Genomic DNA, 16,653 nt, shown 5'->3' on the forward strand with positions numbered 1-16,653 from the left:
TAGGTACCACCTATTAAAGAAGGAATAAATTCTAACTTTTGATAGCAGAGTAGGATAACTGTAGTTAACAGTACTGTCTTGTATATTTCAAAATAGCTACAAAAGAGGCCTTGAAATGTTCCTACCCCATAGAAATGACAAATACTCAAGGTAATGGACACACCAAATATTCTGACTTGATCATTACCCCCCCCCCCTTTTTTTTTTTAACAGTCTCACTCTGTCACCCAGGCTGGAGTGCAGTAGTGTGATCTCGGCTCGCTGCAACCTCTGCCTCTCGGGTTCAAGTGATTCTCCTGTTTCAGTCTCTCAATAGCTGGGATTACAGGCGCGTGCCACCATGCCCGGCTAATTTTTGTATTTTTAGTAGAGATAGGGTTTCACCATGTTGGTCAGGCTGGTCTCGAACTCCTGACCTCAGGTGATCCTCCCACCTCAGCCTCCCAAAGCGCCAGGATTACAGACATGAGCCACCGAACCTGGGCAATCGTTATACATTCTATGCATGTAACAAAATATCACAGGTACCCCATAAATATGTACAAATGTTATGTATTAATAAAAACATTTTTTAAAAAGAAATCCTTCAGATCTTGGTAAATGGTTTGACTGTTGCTCCTTTCATTGGCATGTGTCAGGAAAATAAAGGTTAAAATGCTTCACTTACCACTCTCCATTTCTTTCCTTCCAACTCCAACACTGGGGCCTGTTTCTGAGAAGGATGAGACTTAGGAGATGTGGGACTTGGAGTGTGACTTTTGGTAGGAGATCGAGTTTGCCCTCCTCGAGCACGCAGGCTGGGATTTTTGTATGTCTTCTGGTCATCTGTGACATGGCGGAGCCCTAGGAGGACAACACACATGGACACATTTATTTTATGCAAAGGGAAATGTCTCTAACTTGCTAGATGAACATGATGTAAATAAAGAGCATAAGAACTTTTGGTAATGCAACTTTCAAAACAGTCTAGTGCTTTGTCCAAGTCAGGATGCAGGAGCTGAGTCCTGTACAAGTTTAGAGTTGATGGAAGCACTGTAAGTTGTTGTTGTTTTTTTTTTTTTTCTGGAAATGGAGTCTCCCTCTGTCACCTAGGCTAGAGTGCAGTGGTGCGATCTCAGCTCACTGCAACCTCTGCCTCCCGGGTTCAAGTGATTCTCCTGCCTCAGCCTCCTGAGTAGCTGGGATTACAGGCATGCACCACCATGCTTGGATAATTTTTGTATTTTTAGTAGAGACAGGGTTTCACCATGTTGGCCACGCTGGTCCTCGAACTCCTGACCTCAGGTGATCTGCCCCCTTTGGTCTCCCAAAGTGCTGGGATTATAGGCGTGAGTCACTGCACTGGCCAAGTATTTTTTTTTTTTTTTAATTTGAGGAACCTCTTCTGTTGAGATATAAAATGATAGATAAAAATCCTGCAAAGAGCAAACTACCTCATGAAAAAGGATCACGTCTTACGTCTTCTCTTATGGCTAAATCATTCTCCAGACACAGCCTAAAAGGTTAGGGCATTCCAGTGAGTATATATCAGAATATGGAACTGACTTTATGAATCCATTCCTTTACTTTGCAAATGAGTTTCACAGGGCATCCAGAGCCAGTTGGAGCCAGAGAAAAATTTAGAATTTTGGATTCTTAGCTCCAAGCCCGGTATAGTGGGATATAATTCTTTGACAAGCCTGTACACTGCTTCAGGACAGAGGAGCTAATGTTTGCCATTTTTATTTATTTACTTTTATTTATTTAGAGACAAGGTCTCACGCTGTCACCCAGGCTGGAGTGCAGTAGTGCAGCCTCCATCTCCTGGGTTCGAGCGATCCTCCCGCCTCAGATTCCTTAGTAGCTAGAACTGCAGGTGTGTGCCACAATACCCAGCTAATTTCTGTTTATTTTTGGTAAAGATGGAGTTTCACTGTGTTGCCCAGACTGGTCTTGAACTCCTGGGCTCAAGCAATCGGCCCACCTTGGCCTCTCAAAGTGCTGTGATTACAGGCATGAGCCAGCATGCTCAGCCAGCTATTTTTATTTCACTTGATCTTGATGCCTTGGTTGTAAGTGATGACGTGCAAGCACTGAGGGCTAAAGCAAGGATGCAGCACAGGGATCCATTTAGAACCCAGAGTCTCTGAGTTCTTCTTTCTGGTCTATACAGTGACCCCCTGAGCCCCTCTGCATGGACAGAAGGAACATGGCAGGCTCCTGTCTTCCCAGCACCAGCTGCCCCTCTCCCTGCATGCTGGAGGCGGGGATGGAGTGATGCATCCATCACTGGGGCTCCAGTGGCTCATTGTGTCTGGGAGCCAGAGGGAAAGGGAGGCAGCTTCCAGGTCTTGTTTTCTCTCTCACCTTTCGTAATTGCTTCTCCCTGGTTAAGCTGGGCAAATAAAGCTGAGCGTGAAGGAGAAGACTCCTCTTTTTTGCCTTCATTCTCGAAAAGTGGAGGTGGCCCTGGAGGAGGCGGAGGAGGAGGGGGTGGAGGAAGGCCAGGCCCAGAGGAGAGGACAGAAAACGCTGATACTGTGGATGCTACAGGACCCTGAGAAGAGAGAAGACACAGCATTGCATTGAGACTGCGCCCTTGCTGGGATTTTGCCCAAGTGAGTCAAAACCTGCTGCCGATGAGGGAGTGGGGCTGAAGCCTCAGCAAAGGCTCCCAGAGGGCACACCTGTGCATCATGGGTCTGTTTGGGAGGGTCTGAACCACAACAGCTCCAGCTTGGGAACATGGAACATGACTCAGCTGTGTGGCCCTGTCAGTAGGATCCGTGTGGTGATGAGCCCTGCTGCCAAATCAGAGGCAAACGAGCCAGCCATACTCCCAAGTCCAGGTCCAAGGCTCAGGATCTAAATGACACCGGGCCTTGGCCAATTTAGAATCACAAGAAAAAAGTGATCCAATCGATAAAACGATTGGCTCTTTTGAGACACTGGAAACTGTAACCACCAATGCGGTGTGGGGGAGGGTAAAAATATTCAGTGGTGATTGGATGTTTCCGAACCTTTTTGAGCAGTGAGAGAGAGAGATACAGAAACTCTCTGGACCTGATTTTCCAAATATGCCTGCCTCACACTGACCCCCAAACAAGGACCATATGTGACTGGGATGCTTGTCAAACCCAAAGGTAATGAGGGTCCAGGATCCATATGACTTTTCGTCAACTATTGGCTGTTAGTGAACCAAATGAAAATTAGATTCTTCCTGATCCAAGAGCTATGGTTATTCTTATGTTCACTGCTATGTAAAGCACAACCTTTGTTTTCAGTATGAAAGCCTAACAAATTCAAATGGCAATACGACGTGATAAACAAGAGAGGGACTTGCTTTAGTTCAGTTTTGCTTTTTTTTTAAGGAGACAGGGTCTCACTCTATTGCCCAGGCTGTGTGCAGTGGCGTGAACATAGCTCACTGCAGCCTCAAACTCCTGGGCTCAAGCGATTCTCCTGCCTCAGCCTCCTGAATAGCTGGGACAACAGGCACATGCCACTCTGACTGGCTAATTTTTATTATTTATTTATTTATTTTTGTAGAGATGAGGTCGCACTATGTTGCCCAGGCTGGTCTTGAACACCTTAAGTAATCCTCCTCCCCTGGTCTCCCGAAGTGCCAGTTTTTATGTACCCCACAGAACTTAGAACTGGCAGGATAGAAACACAGATATACCACAAACTTGGCCTATATACTGTTTTGCTTTTATTTATTTATTCATTTTTGAGATGGAGTCTTGTTCTGTTGCCCAGGCTGGACGGCAGTGGCGTGATCTTGGCTCCCTACAACCTCTGCCTCCCAGGTTTAAGCAATTCTCCTGCCTCAGCCTCCCGAGTAGCTGGGATTACAGATATGCGCCACCAAGTCCAGCTAATTTTTGTATCTTTAGTAAAGACAGGGTTTTGCCATGTTGGCCAGGCTGGTCTCAAACTCCTGACCTCAAATTATCCACCCGCCTCAGCCTCCCAAACTGCAGGGAATACAGGTGTGAGCCACTGTGCCTGGCCCTGTTTTACTTTTAAACCCTCAAGTAGAACTGTATACCTATAATAGGGAATTATAAACAAATCCAATAGTCAGGAAGCTTAAAAAATTGGGAGTAATGGAAATGTGGCTTGGACTCATCAATTTTCAATATCAAATGTGAAAGGTAAAACATTATGTAAGTGCCAAATATTAAAGAAAACAGAATACCCTTATTGTCATAAACAATTTGCTATTATGCAGTATCAAAATCAGGGATTCTTAATCTGTAGTAGTTTTCGGTTAAAAACAAAACAAAACATGCTGGCTCGGGCATGGTGGCTCACGCCTGTAATCTAAGCACTTTGGGAAGCCGAGGAGGGTGGATTGCTTGGCTCGCTTGAGCCCAGGAGTTTGAAACCAGCCTGGGCAACAAAGTGAGACCCTGTCTCTACAAAAAATACAAAAAAATTAGCTGAGCATGGTAATGCATGCCTGTAGTCCCAGCTACTGTGGAGGCTGAGGTGGGAGGATCACCTAAGCCTGGGGGGCAGAGGTTGCAGTGAGTCGAGATCACGCCACTGTACCCCAGCCTGGAAAAGAGTGAGATCCTGTCTCAAAGCAACACAAAACAAAAAAACACGCTATTTTCAAAGTACTTATATAATTCCTATTAAGCGTAGAATTACCCTGAAAATAAAATATTATTGTCTTATTCAGAATGCATGTTTTAGAAACCCTGCAGGCTGGAGGCCTCATCTCCTGAAGATTTAATTTGCAATGGTCGTTGTTTCTAATAAAGAGCAGCCTAATTCCATCAAGTTTCTTAGGTCAAGTAGAAAATGATTTCACAGTTCCTGAGACTGACCATTTTCCTCACCAGTATTTGAAATGTTTTCTCTGTTACTGGGATAAAATTTGAGAATTTGCTCTGAATCAGAAAGAGAGTATAATATAAGCTTTGGACATCAAACAGTATTCTAGTCCTCAGACACTGAGAATCACCAAGTATTATTTTTACTCATAAGCACATCATAACTCATACAGCTGGTGAAGGGACAGCCCCCTCCCCCAACATCTGAAACACTGCAGCTTTATAGTCCTATTTTGTGGAAAGGGGAGACGATGCTGGCTTCTAAATCTTAGAATGATTTAGATGGTTCCCTGGCTCTCAGAATTCAGAGACTCTCTCTCCAAGAGCCATTAAAGGACCCTGAAACTGAAAAGCCATATATTCAACTTTTTGGAACTTTGATACATTCAGATGGCTGGCCCAGGAACAGGAGACAAAGGATTTAATGCTACAAAGTTGAAAATAAAAGCCAAAAAATAAGGAAACTCAGGACCAGTTGAAACTCCGTCTTGGACTAATCCTTTGTATGTCCTGGCTCATTCCCATATCGGCCCTGCAAGAGTACAATACCAGGCTCTTGTTTCCAAGGTTACTTTTCAATTAGCATTCAGGGGCTTCACCATGCGGTGGACTCGGAATGAAACTGCTTAGATGTTCCCTTCACTGGGTCTCCGTGAGCTGCCCCTTGCAGAGTCACTCATCTTTGCCTCCTTCTCTTCTCATTCTGTGGGAGATTACAGCCAATGGCACGGGAGCTTTCTACATTCTCCTATGTCTGGCCACAAGTGGAATCACAGCCTGACACTGTCTTCAGATGTCCCAAGAGAAAACAGAGAGGAGGCTGGGCGCGGAGGTTCACACCTGTATGTAGTCCCAGCACTTTGGGTGGCCGAGGCGGGTGGATCACCTGAGGTCAGGAGTTCAAGAACAGCCTAGCCAACATGGTGAAACACTGTCTCTACTAAAAATACAAAATTTAGTCGGGTACGGTGGCTCACGCCTATAATCCCAGCACTTAGGGAGGCCAAAAATTCCAAAGACGACTAGGTTGTGTCACAGAAATACTCTTGCGGGTGGAGGAGGCAGGGGCATAGGCATCTGTATTTTTTGACCTTCCCTAGGTGATTCCAATCTGTAGACAAGTTTGGGAATAACCATTCTTTCCTATATGCTGAAATTAATCTTAATAATGACAACCATATTACTGAGACTATATTGAAATATCTGTTTAGCAGAAAATATGGCAAGAAATCAGAAATGCTATTTAAATTCAATATTAAATGGCCAGTCAAGGGCAGAGACATTACTGAATCACATCTCTGCTTGATTCTAAAGCTTTCTTCAGGGAAATCTTTTATGCTATATTTGGACTTGAAAAAGTCATGGCTGGGCGCGGTGGCTCATGCCTGTAATCCCAGCACTTTGGGAGGCCGGGGCGGGCGGATCACCTGAGGTCAGGAGTTCAAGACCAGCATGGCCAACATGGCGAAACCTTGTCTCTACTAAAAGTACAAAAATTAGCACGGCGTGGTGGCGAGCGCCTGTAATCCCAGCTACTCAGGAGGCTGAGGCAGGAGAATCGCTTGAACCTGGGAGGCAGAGGTTGCAGTGAGCCGAGATCATGCCACCGCACTCCAGCCTGGGCGACAAAAGTGAGATTCCATCTCAATAAAAAAAGAAAAAGTCATTAGCCAAATTAAAGGAAGGTACAGGCTACCTTGACTCATATGTAGTGCAGCCTGTGGGCCTCTGGCTAGAATACATATGACAGAAGTATTGGGAAGTGGTGCAATTCTGGCTCAGTTTTTATCTCCACAACCCCTTGTTGCATCCCCCTGATGCCTTTTTGCAGTTGACTGAGCTCCTACAGCACCTCTGGAACCAGTCTTGATCCTACGGGAATATAAGATGTCTTGTGCTTTGACAATTACGTCACCCTTGATGCTGGTTTTGTTGTGACTCTTTGTCCTGCTTCTAGAAACTGGCCTCTTGCCTCGTTCATTTTTTCTGAGTACCCACTGGGTTGCAGTAGTGGGGTACATGTACCCAGATCTTGACTCTCCATCTAGGGCTCAAGTTGTTCTGAGATAGGGTTGTGACCTGTCTTCTGGAGACTAGAGATGGAACCACCCAACCCCTCAGGATGATTTCCTTTTAAAGACAGACTCTCATGGCAGAGGTAATGTAGCAGGTTGCCTAGACTGGATGAGAAGGAAAGGATCAGATGAGAGCCTGCAGCCTTGAGTGCCTATCAAGTGATCCACTACTTGTCCATCCCAGTGGGCAACTGTGGGAGAATAGGCTCTGTGGGACAGCAGAGCTCACAGGAGAGGGGGCACGGGCAGAGGGCAGGTTTTGTATCCTTTACAATTTGAGTTAGGTCAGTCTAGAGATACAGAAGGATCGCTCCCAGATGGGCAAACTTGTCTAGGAGGTGCCAAGAACGAGGGCTAGGAAGAGCCTCTGAACTAATAGTACCTATCCAGGAACCCAACTGAGAGGGGTAACACATGACAGGGTTCTCTTCCCTACCATTTACCAGTGAGAGTCTTGAGAAACTGCAGCCATAGCCTGCAGACTGCATTCGTGCCTCTGCAGAATGAACACAGGCTATGTGGTTGGATCTGCACATGGAGAATTCAACAAAGACACTAAATAAGAGATGGTGTTTACTTGTTAATTATTAGAATATTTCTGGTCCTTCTCAAAAGAAGGTTTTTCTTTTTTTTTTTTTTTTTTTTTTTTTTTTTTTTTTTTTTGAGACGGAGTCTCGCTCTGTCGCCCAGGCTGGAGTCTGGAGTGCAGTGGCCGGATCTCAGCTCACTGCAAGCTCCGCCTCCCGGGTTCCCGCCATTCTCCTGCCTCAGCCTCCGGAGTAGCTGGGACTACAGGCGCCCGCCACCGCGCCCGGCTAGTTTTTTGTATTTTTTTAGTAGAGACGGGGTTTCACCGTATTAGCCAGGATGGTCTCGATCTCCTGACCTCGTGATCCGCCCGTCTCGGCCTCCCAAAGTGCTGGGATTACAGGCTTGAGCCACCGCGCCCGGCCAAGAAGGTTTTTCTTAATAACAAATTCTTTTACAGTATGTTTTGTCCTAACAATTAGTTTCATTTTATTTCTACAATGTAGAATCATACATCTAAAAGCTTCCAGGACCTACAGGATTCTGATGTCATGTGACTTGCACAAGGCCACATGGACAGGAAAGTGAAGCTGAGAACTGAATGGAGGTATCCTGGCGTAGGAGCCTGAAGGGAGGCAGACTTAACCTTAGTTAAGGAGCAGTGATCCATACACAAATGCTTTTTTAGAAAACAACCTTGTTATGTTGATGAAATGAGCCACTTAAGTATCTTAGAGCCTCAGACTGGGAATAATGAAAAAGTACATTCTATTGGAGTCATTGTAACCATGGCTTACAACTTAAAAAAATGAGGCTGGGCGCAGTGGCTCACACCTGCAATCCCAGTAGTTTGGGAGGCCGAGGTGGGTGGATCACGAGGTCAGGAGATGGAGACCATCCTGGCCAACAGGGTGACATCCTGTCTCTGTTAAAAATGCAAAAATTAGCTGGGCGTGGTGCACACGCCTGTTGTCCCAGCTACTCGGAAGGCTGAGGCAGGAGAATCGCTTGAACCCAGGAGGAAGAGGTTGCAGTGAGCTGAGATCATGCCACTGCACTTCAGCCTGGTGACAGAGGGAGACTCTGTCTCAAAAAAAAAAAAAAAAAAAAAAAAAAAAAGAAAAAGAAAAAAAGAAAAAGAAAAGAAAAGCTACACATCTATAATTTTAAATGCCCATATTCAGAGTACAAAAGTTCACTTCTATTGCAAGAACACAGCACAACACCTAAAAATGCTGCATTTAAGGTCTATTAAGATTAATTTTGAGAGCAGATATTCAATTATATACTTTTTTTTGGCACAAAGACTTTTTAAAAAGCTACTGTACTGCAAATCCCTTTCTCTAAGTTAATTTCAGCTGTCCTGGGAACAGCTGCCTCCTCTATTTTTAAATGTATGAACTGTAGCTATAAAATAATGAAACTCATATGCACCATGTGGAAAGTTTGTGATTTTTTTGGATACATATACTATATATAACATATAAATATACTCTATTTAATATAGTTGTATACTAATGTACATCAAAATTTGTTTTCATTAAATGTTACTTCTTGAAACACTAATCGCTTTGTTACTTTAGATTTTTAAAGGGAAAACACTTCCAAGTTCTTTTTTTTTTTTTTTTTTTTTGGGTGGGGGTTGAGATGGAGTTTTGCTCTTGTTGCCCAGGCTAGAGTACAATGGCATGATCTAGGCTCACCGCAACCTCCGCCTCCCGGGTTCAAGTGATTCTGCTGGCTCAGCCTCCCGGGTAGCTGGGATTATAGGCATGTACCACCACACCTGGCTAATTTTTTGTATTTTTAGTAGAGATGGGGTTTCTCCATGTTGGTCAGGCTAGTCTTGAACTCCCAACCTCAGGTGTTATGCCCGCCTCAGTCTCCCAGTAGGCTGGGATTACAGGTGCCCGCCACCACACCCAGCTAACTTTTAAAAAATTTTTAGTAGAGAAAGGGTTTCAACATGTTGCTCAGGCTGGTCTCAAACCCCTGGCCTCAAATGATTCACCTGCCTCGGCCTCCCAAAGTGCTGGGATTACAGGTGTGAACCACTGCGCTCTACCTAAACTCTAAGATTTTTCAAACCCAGCTGGGCACGGTGGCTCACGCCTATAATCCCAACACTTTGGGAGGCGGAGGCTGGCAGATCACCCAAGGTCAGGAGTTCGAGACCAGCCTGGCCAACATGATGAAACTCTGTCTCTACTAAAAATACAAAAATTAGCCGGGCATGGTGGTGCACACCTGTAATCCCAGCTACTCAGGAGGCTGAGGCAGGAGAACCACTTGAACCCGGGAGGTGGAGGTTGCAGTGAGCCCAGATCGTGCCACTTCACTCCTGCCGGAGGGACAGAGCAAGACTCTGCCTCAAAATTTTCAAACCCAACAATAGGGGTAGAAGAGAATTTGGTTTGAGTAGAATCTAACTATTTATAGTTGGATTGAAAGTGAATTAAATAACTAAGGCTGCTTTGTCAGTCCACTAAACAAACATTTACCAAGGGCTACCTTGCTGGGAATGGGGTACTTGATGAGGAAGCAAGCATACGTTCTGCTTTTTCAGAAGCTCATAATCTAGTGGGGGTGGCAAAGGCACGAAGAAGTAAGTGTAGATGCCGTGTGATATGAGTCACATATCAGATGAATGAAGGATGCTGGGGTGCAAAGGTGGAAGCGACCAGCTCTCCTCAGGATGGCCTGGGTGATTTGCAGATATCTTTATCCTAAAAGGAGAGGCAAAGCGCTTTAAGCATGGGGGGAATGTATATAGACAATATTGATCTCCAACTTTAAGTACAGGTCAGACAACCTATTAGTGTTCTTACCCATTTTTAAAAAGCGGAGACCACTCTTTTTCTGGCTGGAACCATGGACGGTGTAGAAGAGAAGAAGAAGGTTCCTGCTGTGCCAGAAACCCTTAAGAAAAAGTGAAGGAATTTTGCAGAGCTGAAGATCAAGCGCCTTGAGAAAGAAGTTTGCCGAAAAGATGCTTCGAAAGGCAAGGAGGAAGCTTATCTATGAAAAAGCAAAGCACTATTGCAAGGAATATAGGCAGATGTACAGAACTGAAATTTGAATGGTGAGGATGGCAAGAAAAGCTGGCAACTTCTATGTATCTGCAGAACCCAAATTGGCGTTTGTCATCGGGATCAGAGGTATCAATGGTGTGAGCCCAAAGGTCCAAAAGGTGTTGCAGCTTCTTCCCTTCGTCACATCTTCAATGGAACCTTTGTGGAGCTCAACAAGGCTTCAATTAGCATGCTGAGGATTGTAGAACCATACATTGCATAGGGGTACCCAAGTCTGAAGTCAGTAAATGAACTAATCTACAAGCGTGGTTATGGCAAAATCAGTAAGAAGTGAATTGCTTTGACAGATGACGCTTTGATGGCTTGATCTCTCGGTAAATACGGCATCATCTGCAGGGAGGATCTGAGTCCTGAGATCTGTACTGTTGGAAAATGCTTCAAAGAAGCAAATAACTTCTTGTGGCCCTTCAAATGATCTTCTCCATGAGGAGGAATGAAGAAAAAGACCACCCATTTTGTAGAAGGTGGAGATGCTGGGAACAGGGAGGACCAGATCAACAGGCTTACTAGAAGAATGAACAAAGGTGTCTACCACGATTATTTTTCTAAGCTGGTCAGTTAATAAACAGTACCTGCTCTCAAATTGAAAAAAAAAAAAAAAAGAAAAGCGGAGACCAAAAAAAGTCAAAATATCACCTGACAGTCTCTTGGAACAGGTGGATTATGTTGCTCGCAGCACAACTTTTGTTAAGATGTTTCTTCCATAAAGCTAGCTTAGTGGTAGTACTGTTGTGAGCCACCTGTCTTTACATATTTGTGGAGATTGTACATAAAGCCACACAATGAAACAGCTGACATGCCGTGGCACTGTTCATGGGTGTTTCCTCTCCCTCATCCTTCCATTATGAGCCCTTCCTCAAACTCTCCTTCATGGACACAAACATACATTCCCTTCTGTTTCTCAGTTAGATTCTCTTTAACTGCCCATCTCTGAACCATCCTGGCCCATTAACCACCCAGCTTACCATTAATGATCTCTAGGTAGCAGTGACAACTTACAGGTGTCCAATTATATACTTTAAAATCAGTTTAGGCCCAGTGCAGTAGCTCATCCCAGTAAAGTAAAAGTAATCCCAGTACTTTGGGAGGCTGAGGTGGGAGGGTCATTTGAGCTCAGGAGTTAAGAGATCAGCACAGGCAACATAGTGAGATCCTGCCTCTACTAAAAGTCAAAAAATTAGCCGAGTGTGGTGGTTACGTGTCTGTGGTCTCAGCTACCTGGGAGCTGGAGGCTGAGGTGGGAGGATTGCTTGAGCCAGGAAGATTGAGCTACAGTGAGCTATGATGGCACCACCCCACTCTAGCTGGGAGACAGAGACCCTGTCTCAAAAACTAAAAGCAGTTTCAAAATCACAAAGCCATTTCAATCAAAAGTACACTTACATCTTCATGCTACAACTATAGAGACTAACAATGCTTTACAACTGAACTTTTTTTTGTTGTCTCACTATGTTGCCCAAGCTGGTCTCGAACTCCTGGGCTCAAGAGGGCCTCCCACCTCAGCCTCCTAAAGTGACAACTGAACATTTTAATAAAATACTGTTTATTAATTTTTCCAAAAACAAAGAATCCCAAATGGCCTTGTATAATATTGAACATAAAATATGAGGATGATAAGCCTCTCATATAGCATAATAGGAGGTAGTGATTAAAAGAAAGAACTACCAGTTTTAGAACTGGCCTAATGTTTTATACACATAAATCAGATGGTCTTCCTTTGCAAATTCATATTGTAGGGTTTGTTTATATATATATATATATACATATATGTGTGTGTGTGTGTGTGTGTGTGTGTGTATATATATATATATATATATATATATTTTTTTTTTTTTTTTTTTGAGACGGATTCTCGCTCTGTCGCCCAGGCTGGAGTGCAGTGGTGCGATCTCGGCCCACTACAAGCTCCGCCTCCCAGGTTCACGCCATTCTCCTGCCTCAGCCTCCTGAGTAGCTGGGACTACAGGCACCCACCACCACGCCTGGCTAATTTTTTGTATTTTTAGTAGAGATGGGGTTTTACCATGTTAGCCAGAATGGTCTCGATCTCCTGACCTCGTGATCTGCCCGCTTTGGCCTCCCAAAGTGCGGGATTACAGGTGTGAGCCACCGTGCCCAGTCAGGGTGTGTTTATATTTTCAATGTCAAAACTAATTTCTTTCTATTTTATGCAAGATGTACACTAATCAGTAACTTAGTGAAACTGATACCTTTCCAAATTTGTTAATTTCCATAATAACTTGCAAATTTTACATTCATATTTATAGCACACTTTTATTAGAAGACAACTATAGTCAAGTAAAAAGGCTGCACATAAACTAAAAGATGATCATCCTGTATAATGTGAGTGTAACTGAATTGAATTTATGATTTTTGTTTCCATTCTCTTATTTTTATCACTTATTGGAATTAAAACTTCTTTTTTTTGAGAGATGGGGTCTCACCACATTGCCCAGGCTGGTTTCAAACTCCTGGGCTCAAGTGATCCTCCTGACTTGGCCTCCCAAAGTGCTGGGATTACCGGCGTGAGCCACTGCACCTGGCTCCACTTCTTAGAATTTTGAGACTTCTGTCAATAAAAACAAAGTTTCTGGGGGCCTTTCCAAGAACACAGAATTGTTAATAATATCACAGTGAAGTGCTGTATAATATTTTAAATGTATGTTTATTAATCATTTTTAAAAAGTCAGTTTGGGGAAAACAGAACACTACTGGAATTTCAGATTTCCATGAAAGTACTAACGGTGCTTAAATACAGTCGAAATAAAAAGATGGTCCCACAAATATGAAGGGATTGTGGGGCCCATTTGGATCCGTTTTCTTCAGAGGCAAAGCTCCAAACACCCTTATCCCAAGATACCAAAACCAGGGGAAAGGTCATAAAAACTCAGATCTCATGGTTTCGTCAATGGTTTCATGATTCTCCACTCCTCCCACCCTCCTGTGGTCCCTGTATGTCATTCCTCTGATGACCTGGAAAGATCTGAGCTTTGGCAGTAGATGAAAAAAAAGACAGAACAGAAAGCAAAGTTGCTTTGGAGAAGTAACAACAGCTTAAAATCAGAAAACAGCCTGGGAAAAACATGTGTTGTCTATATTAGTACCTGTAAACCAGTGACTTAGTGTTTTTATGTTTGCTTTTCTCTTAATTTATGCAGATGTTCCTTGACTTATACTAATGGGGTTTCATCCCATAAACCTATTATAAATTGAAAATATTGTAAGAGTCAAACATGCATTTAATACACCTAATCTATTGAACCTCATAGCTTAGCTGAGCCTAACGTAAAAGTGCTCAGAACACTTACATTAGTCCACGGTTGGGCAAAACCATCTAACACCAAGACTGTTTTACAATAAAGTGTTGAATATCTCAGGTAATTTATTAAATACGGTAGTGACATCAAAAACAGAATGCCTGTATGGGCAGTCAAACCGCTACCTGTATACCCAGACGTGGCCCTTCAAAAAACGTAGGTGGTGATTTCTGTTCTAATATGCCCAAAGTAAAAATTTTTGATAAAAGCAGACCAAGCCCTCAGAGCAGAGTCCAGAAGAATATAACGAACACACGGCCAGGCACGGTGGCTCATGCCTGTAATCCTAGCACTTTGGGAGGCCCAGGCAGGTGGCTCGCTTGAGGTCAGGAGTTTGAGACCAGTCTGGCCAACATGCCAACATGATGAAACCCCGTCTCTACAAAATACGTAAAAATTAGCCGGGCATGGTGGCACAAACCTGTAATCCCAGCTACTCAGAAAGCTGAGGCACAAGAATTGCTTGATCCCGGGAGGTGAGATTGCAATGAGCAGAGATCGTGCCACTGCACTCCAGCCTGGGCGATAGAGCAAGACTTTGTCTCAAAAAAAAAAAAAAAAAAGAAAAGAAAAAGAAAAAGAAAAAAAATATAATGAACACAATCTAATATGCTCAATTGATCCAGATATTCCACATAAATTGCCTTGATATGTGGCCATAATTATTAGTTTGGCTTTGCTGATATTTAGATCAAATCTGGAATTTCCAGATTGTCTTTCCTTCTTGTCTGCCAGCTTGAGAATACAATTTCTCATAAAAAAGGAAAGATAAAATTAAATTTTCCATGGGAAAACTTTCCAGGGTTAAAGATAGCAAAGTATACTCATCAAAGAAAGAAACTCTAGAGGACCAGCAGTTATATAAAGACCAAGAGGGACATGTGGCTTGAATTAGCTGGACAGCTACTCCATTTGGCCAGAAGGGCCTAAGTCTGAACTACCACTGAATTCAGGGTTTTTTTCTTTCAGATTTCAGGGGAATACAGAAACGACCGTACTTTCTCCAATTATCCATACTTAGTAGATAGTAGAGGTGAGGGTTAAGGCAAAATAATAGCTGTTAGAAGGATCAGTTACCTTTGGCTCCATATTATATATGCATTTTGTTTATTTAGGGATGCTCACTTTGCATCAAGGGTGCAGATTGGACCAATAAACCGTGGCCAGGGCTTGCTTGTGTGTTCTATTTTTTTTTTTTTTTTTTTTTTTTTTTTTTTTGAGACAGAATCTTGCTCTGTCACCTAGGCTGGAGTGTAGTGGTGTGATCTCGGCTCACTGCAATCTCTGCCTCCTGGGTTCCAGCGATTCTCCTGCCTCCGTCTCCCAGGTAGCTGGGACTACAGGCATGTGCCACTATGCTCGGCTAATTTTATATTTTTAGTAGAGACAGAGTTTCACCATGCTGGCCAGGTTGGCCTTGAATTCCTGACCTCAGGGGATCTGCCCACCTCAGCCTCCCAAAGTGTTGGAATTACAGCCGTAAGCCACTGTGCCCAGCCTCTGTGTTCTATTTTATGAAGGGTTTGTTTTACCTTTAGAAGATAATCTGCACCTTCCCCCATTTCCCTTTTTAAGAAAATAGCTTTTGCTGAAGTTAATATCACCTTGTGTTTCCTGAGTTTATACCAACTGAGAATGAAAGGCAGTGAGTGACAAGGAACAGGAGCAGAGGAGGTGTGGGCAGCCAATGGGTGTTCTTGTAATAAAATGCATTGTCCATTCCATTCCTATCACTGGACAAAAGAAAAGACACATTTTGGCTGGATGCGGTGGCTCACGCCTGTAATCCCAGCACTTTGGGAGATAGAGAAGGTTGGATCACCTGAGGTCAGGAGTTTGAGACCAGCCTGGCTAACATAGTGAAACCCTGTCTCTACTAAAAATATAAAAATTAGCTGGGTGTGGTGGTGCATGCCTGTAATCCCAACTGCTCTTGAGGCTGAGGCAGGAGAATAGCTTGAACCCGAAAGGTGGAGGTTGCAGTGAGCTGAGATCATACCACTGCACTCCAGGCTGGGCGACACAGCAAGGCTCCGTCAAAAAAAATAAAAATAAAAATAAAGACACATTTTTATGCAGCTTTTGAAAAACAGACACCATCTATAGTTAATGGACTAACGCTTTGGAAATTTCATTGTGATGACAAATGAATACAGTGGATTTAGCAAATGTGTTTGAATCCTATCTGTTTTCAAGTCACTGCTGTCCCAGTACCAGGGTACCAGTCACTGCTACTGATCCCAGGCTGAATTGGAAATGGAGCCTGCATTCAGTGAGCTGATAGCTTAGGAAGAGAGGACATTTCTGTGTTCCCAGACGTGGCAGGCACTTGGCTCCCAGTCTGTGAGTCTTTGCTCAGGATGTGCTTAGTTTGGAAGGCTCTTGCCCAATTGACTATCTGGAAAACACAGCCTTCAAGCCTCAACCAAAATGTGTCTTTCCTCCTTTTGCAGGGTTTTAAGAACTCTCTTAGGAGGGAATTCCACAGAGGGAATTCCACTGTGGCACAGTGCCTGAAACATGGTAAGTGCTTCATAAACATGTTACTGAATGAGAAAATAACTGCTGTATAAGGTAGGAAATGCTAAGCATCACAAAAGAAATGGAGAGTATAAGAAGTGCTATGCAGCTGTTGAGGACGGAAGGATAACTTCCAGCTTGTGGCGGACATGGTGATAAGCAGAGGTTGGAGAAGCTGCTGTTGCTTTTTTTTTTTTTTTTTTTTTTGAGATGGAGTCTCGCTCTGTCACCCAGGCTGTAGTACAGGAGTGCAGTGTGTGATCTACGCTCACTGCAGCCTCCGTCTCCCAGGTTCAAG

General features: G+C 43.7%; 1 protein-coding gene across 1 annotated transcript in view; it reads right to left on the bottom strand.

Moving 5' to 3' along the window:
* CAP2 (cyclase associated actin cytoskeleton regulatory protein 2) overlaps positions 1-16,653 on the bottom strand; it is a 166,098-nt gene that overhangs the window by 14,729 nt on the left and 134,716 nt on the right. The window contains exons 8-9 of the mRNA XM_010352727.2: positions 2,347-2,536; positions 668-843 (exon numbers count right to left, since the gene is read on the bottom strand). Of these exons, the coding sequence (XP_010351029.1) occupies positions 668-843; positions 2,347-2,536 (366 nt within the window). The remainder of the gene's footprint in view (positions 1-667; positions 844-2,346; positions 2,537-16,653) is intronic.

The sequence above is a fragment of the Rhinopithecus roxellana genome, chromosome 4, assembly GCF_007565055.1.
Source record: "Rhinopithecus roxellana isolate Shanxi Qingling chromosome 4, ASM756505v1, whole genome shotgun sequence".
NCBI classification, from domain to species: domain Eukaryota; kingdom Metazoa; phylum Chordata; class Mammalia; order Primates; family Cercopithecidae; genus Rhinopithecus; species Rhinopithecus roxellana.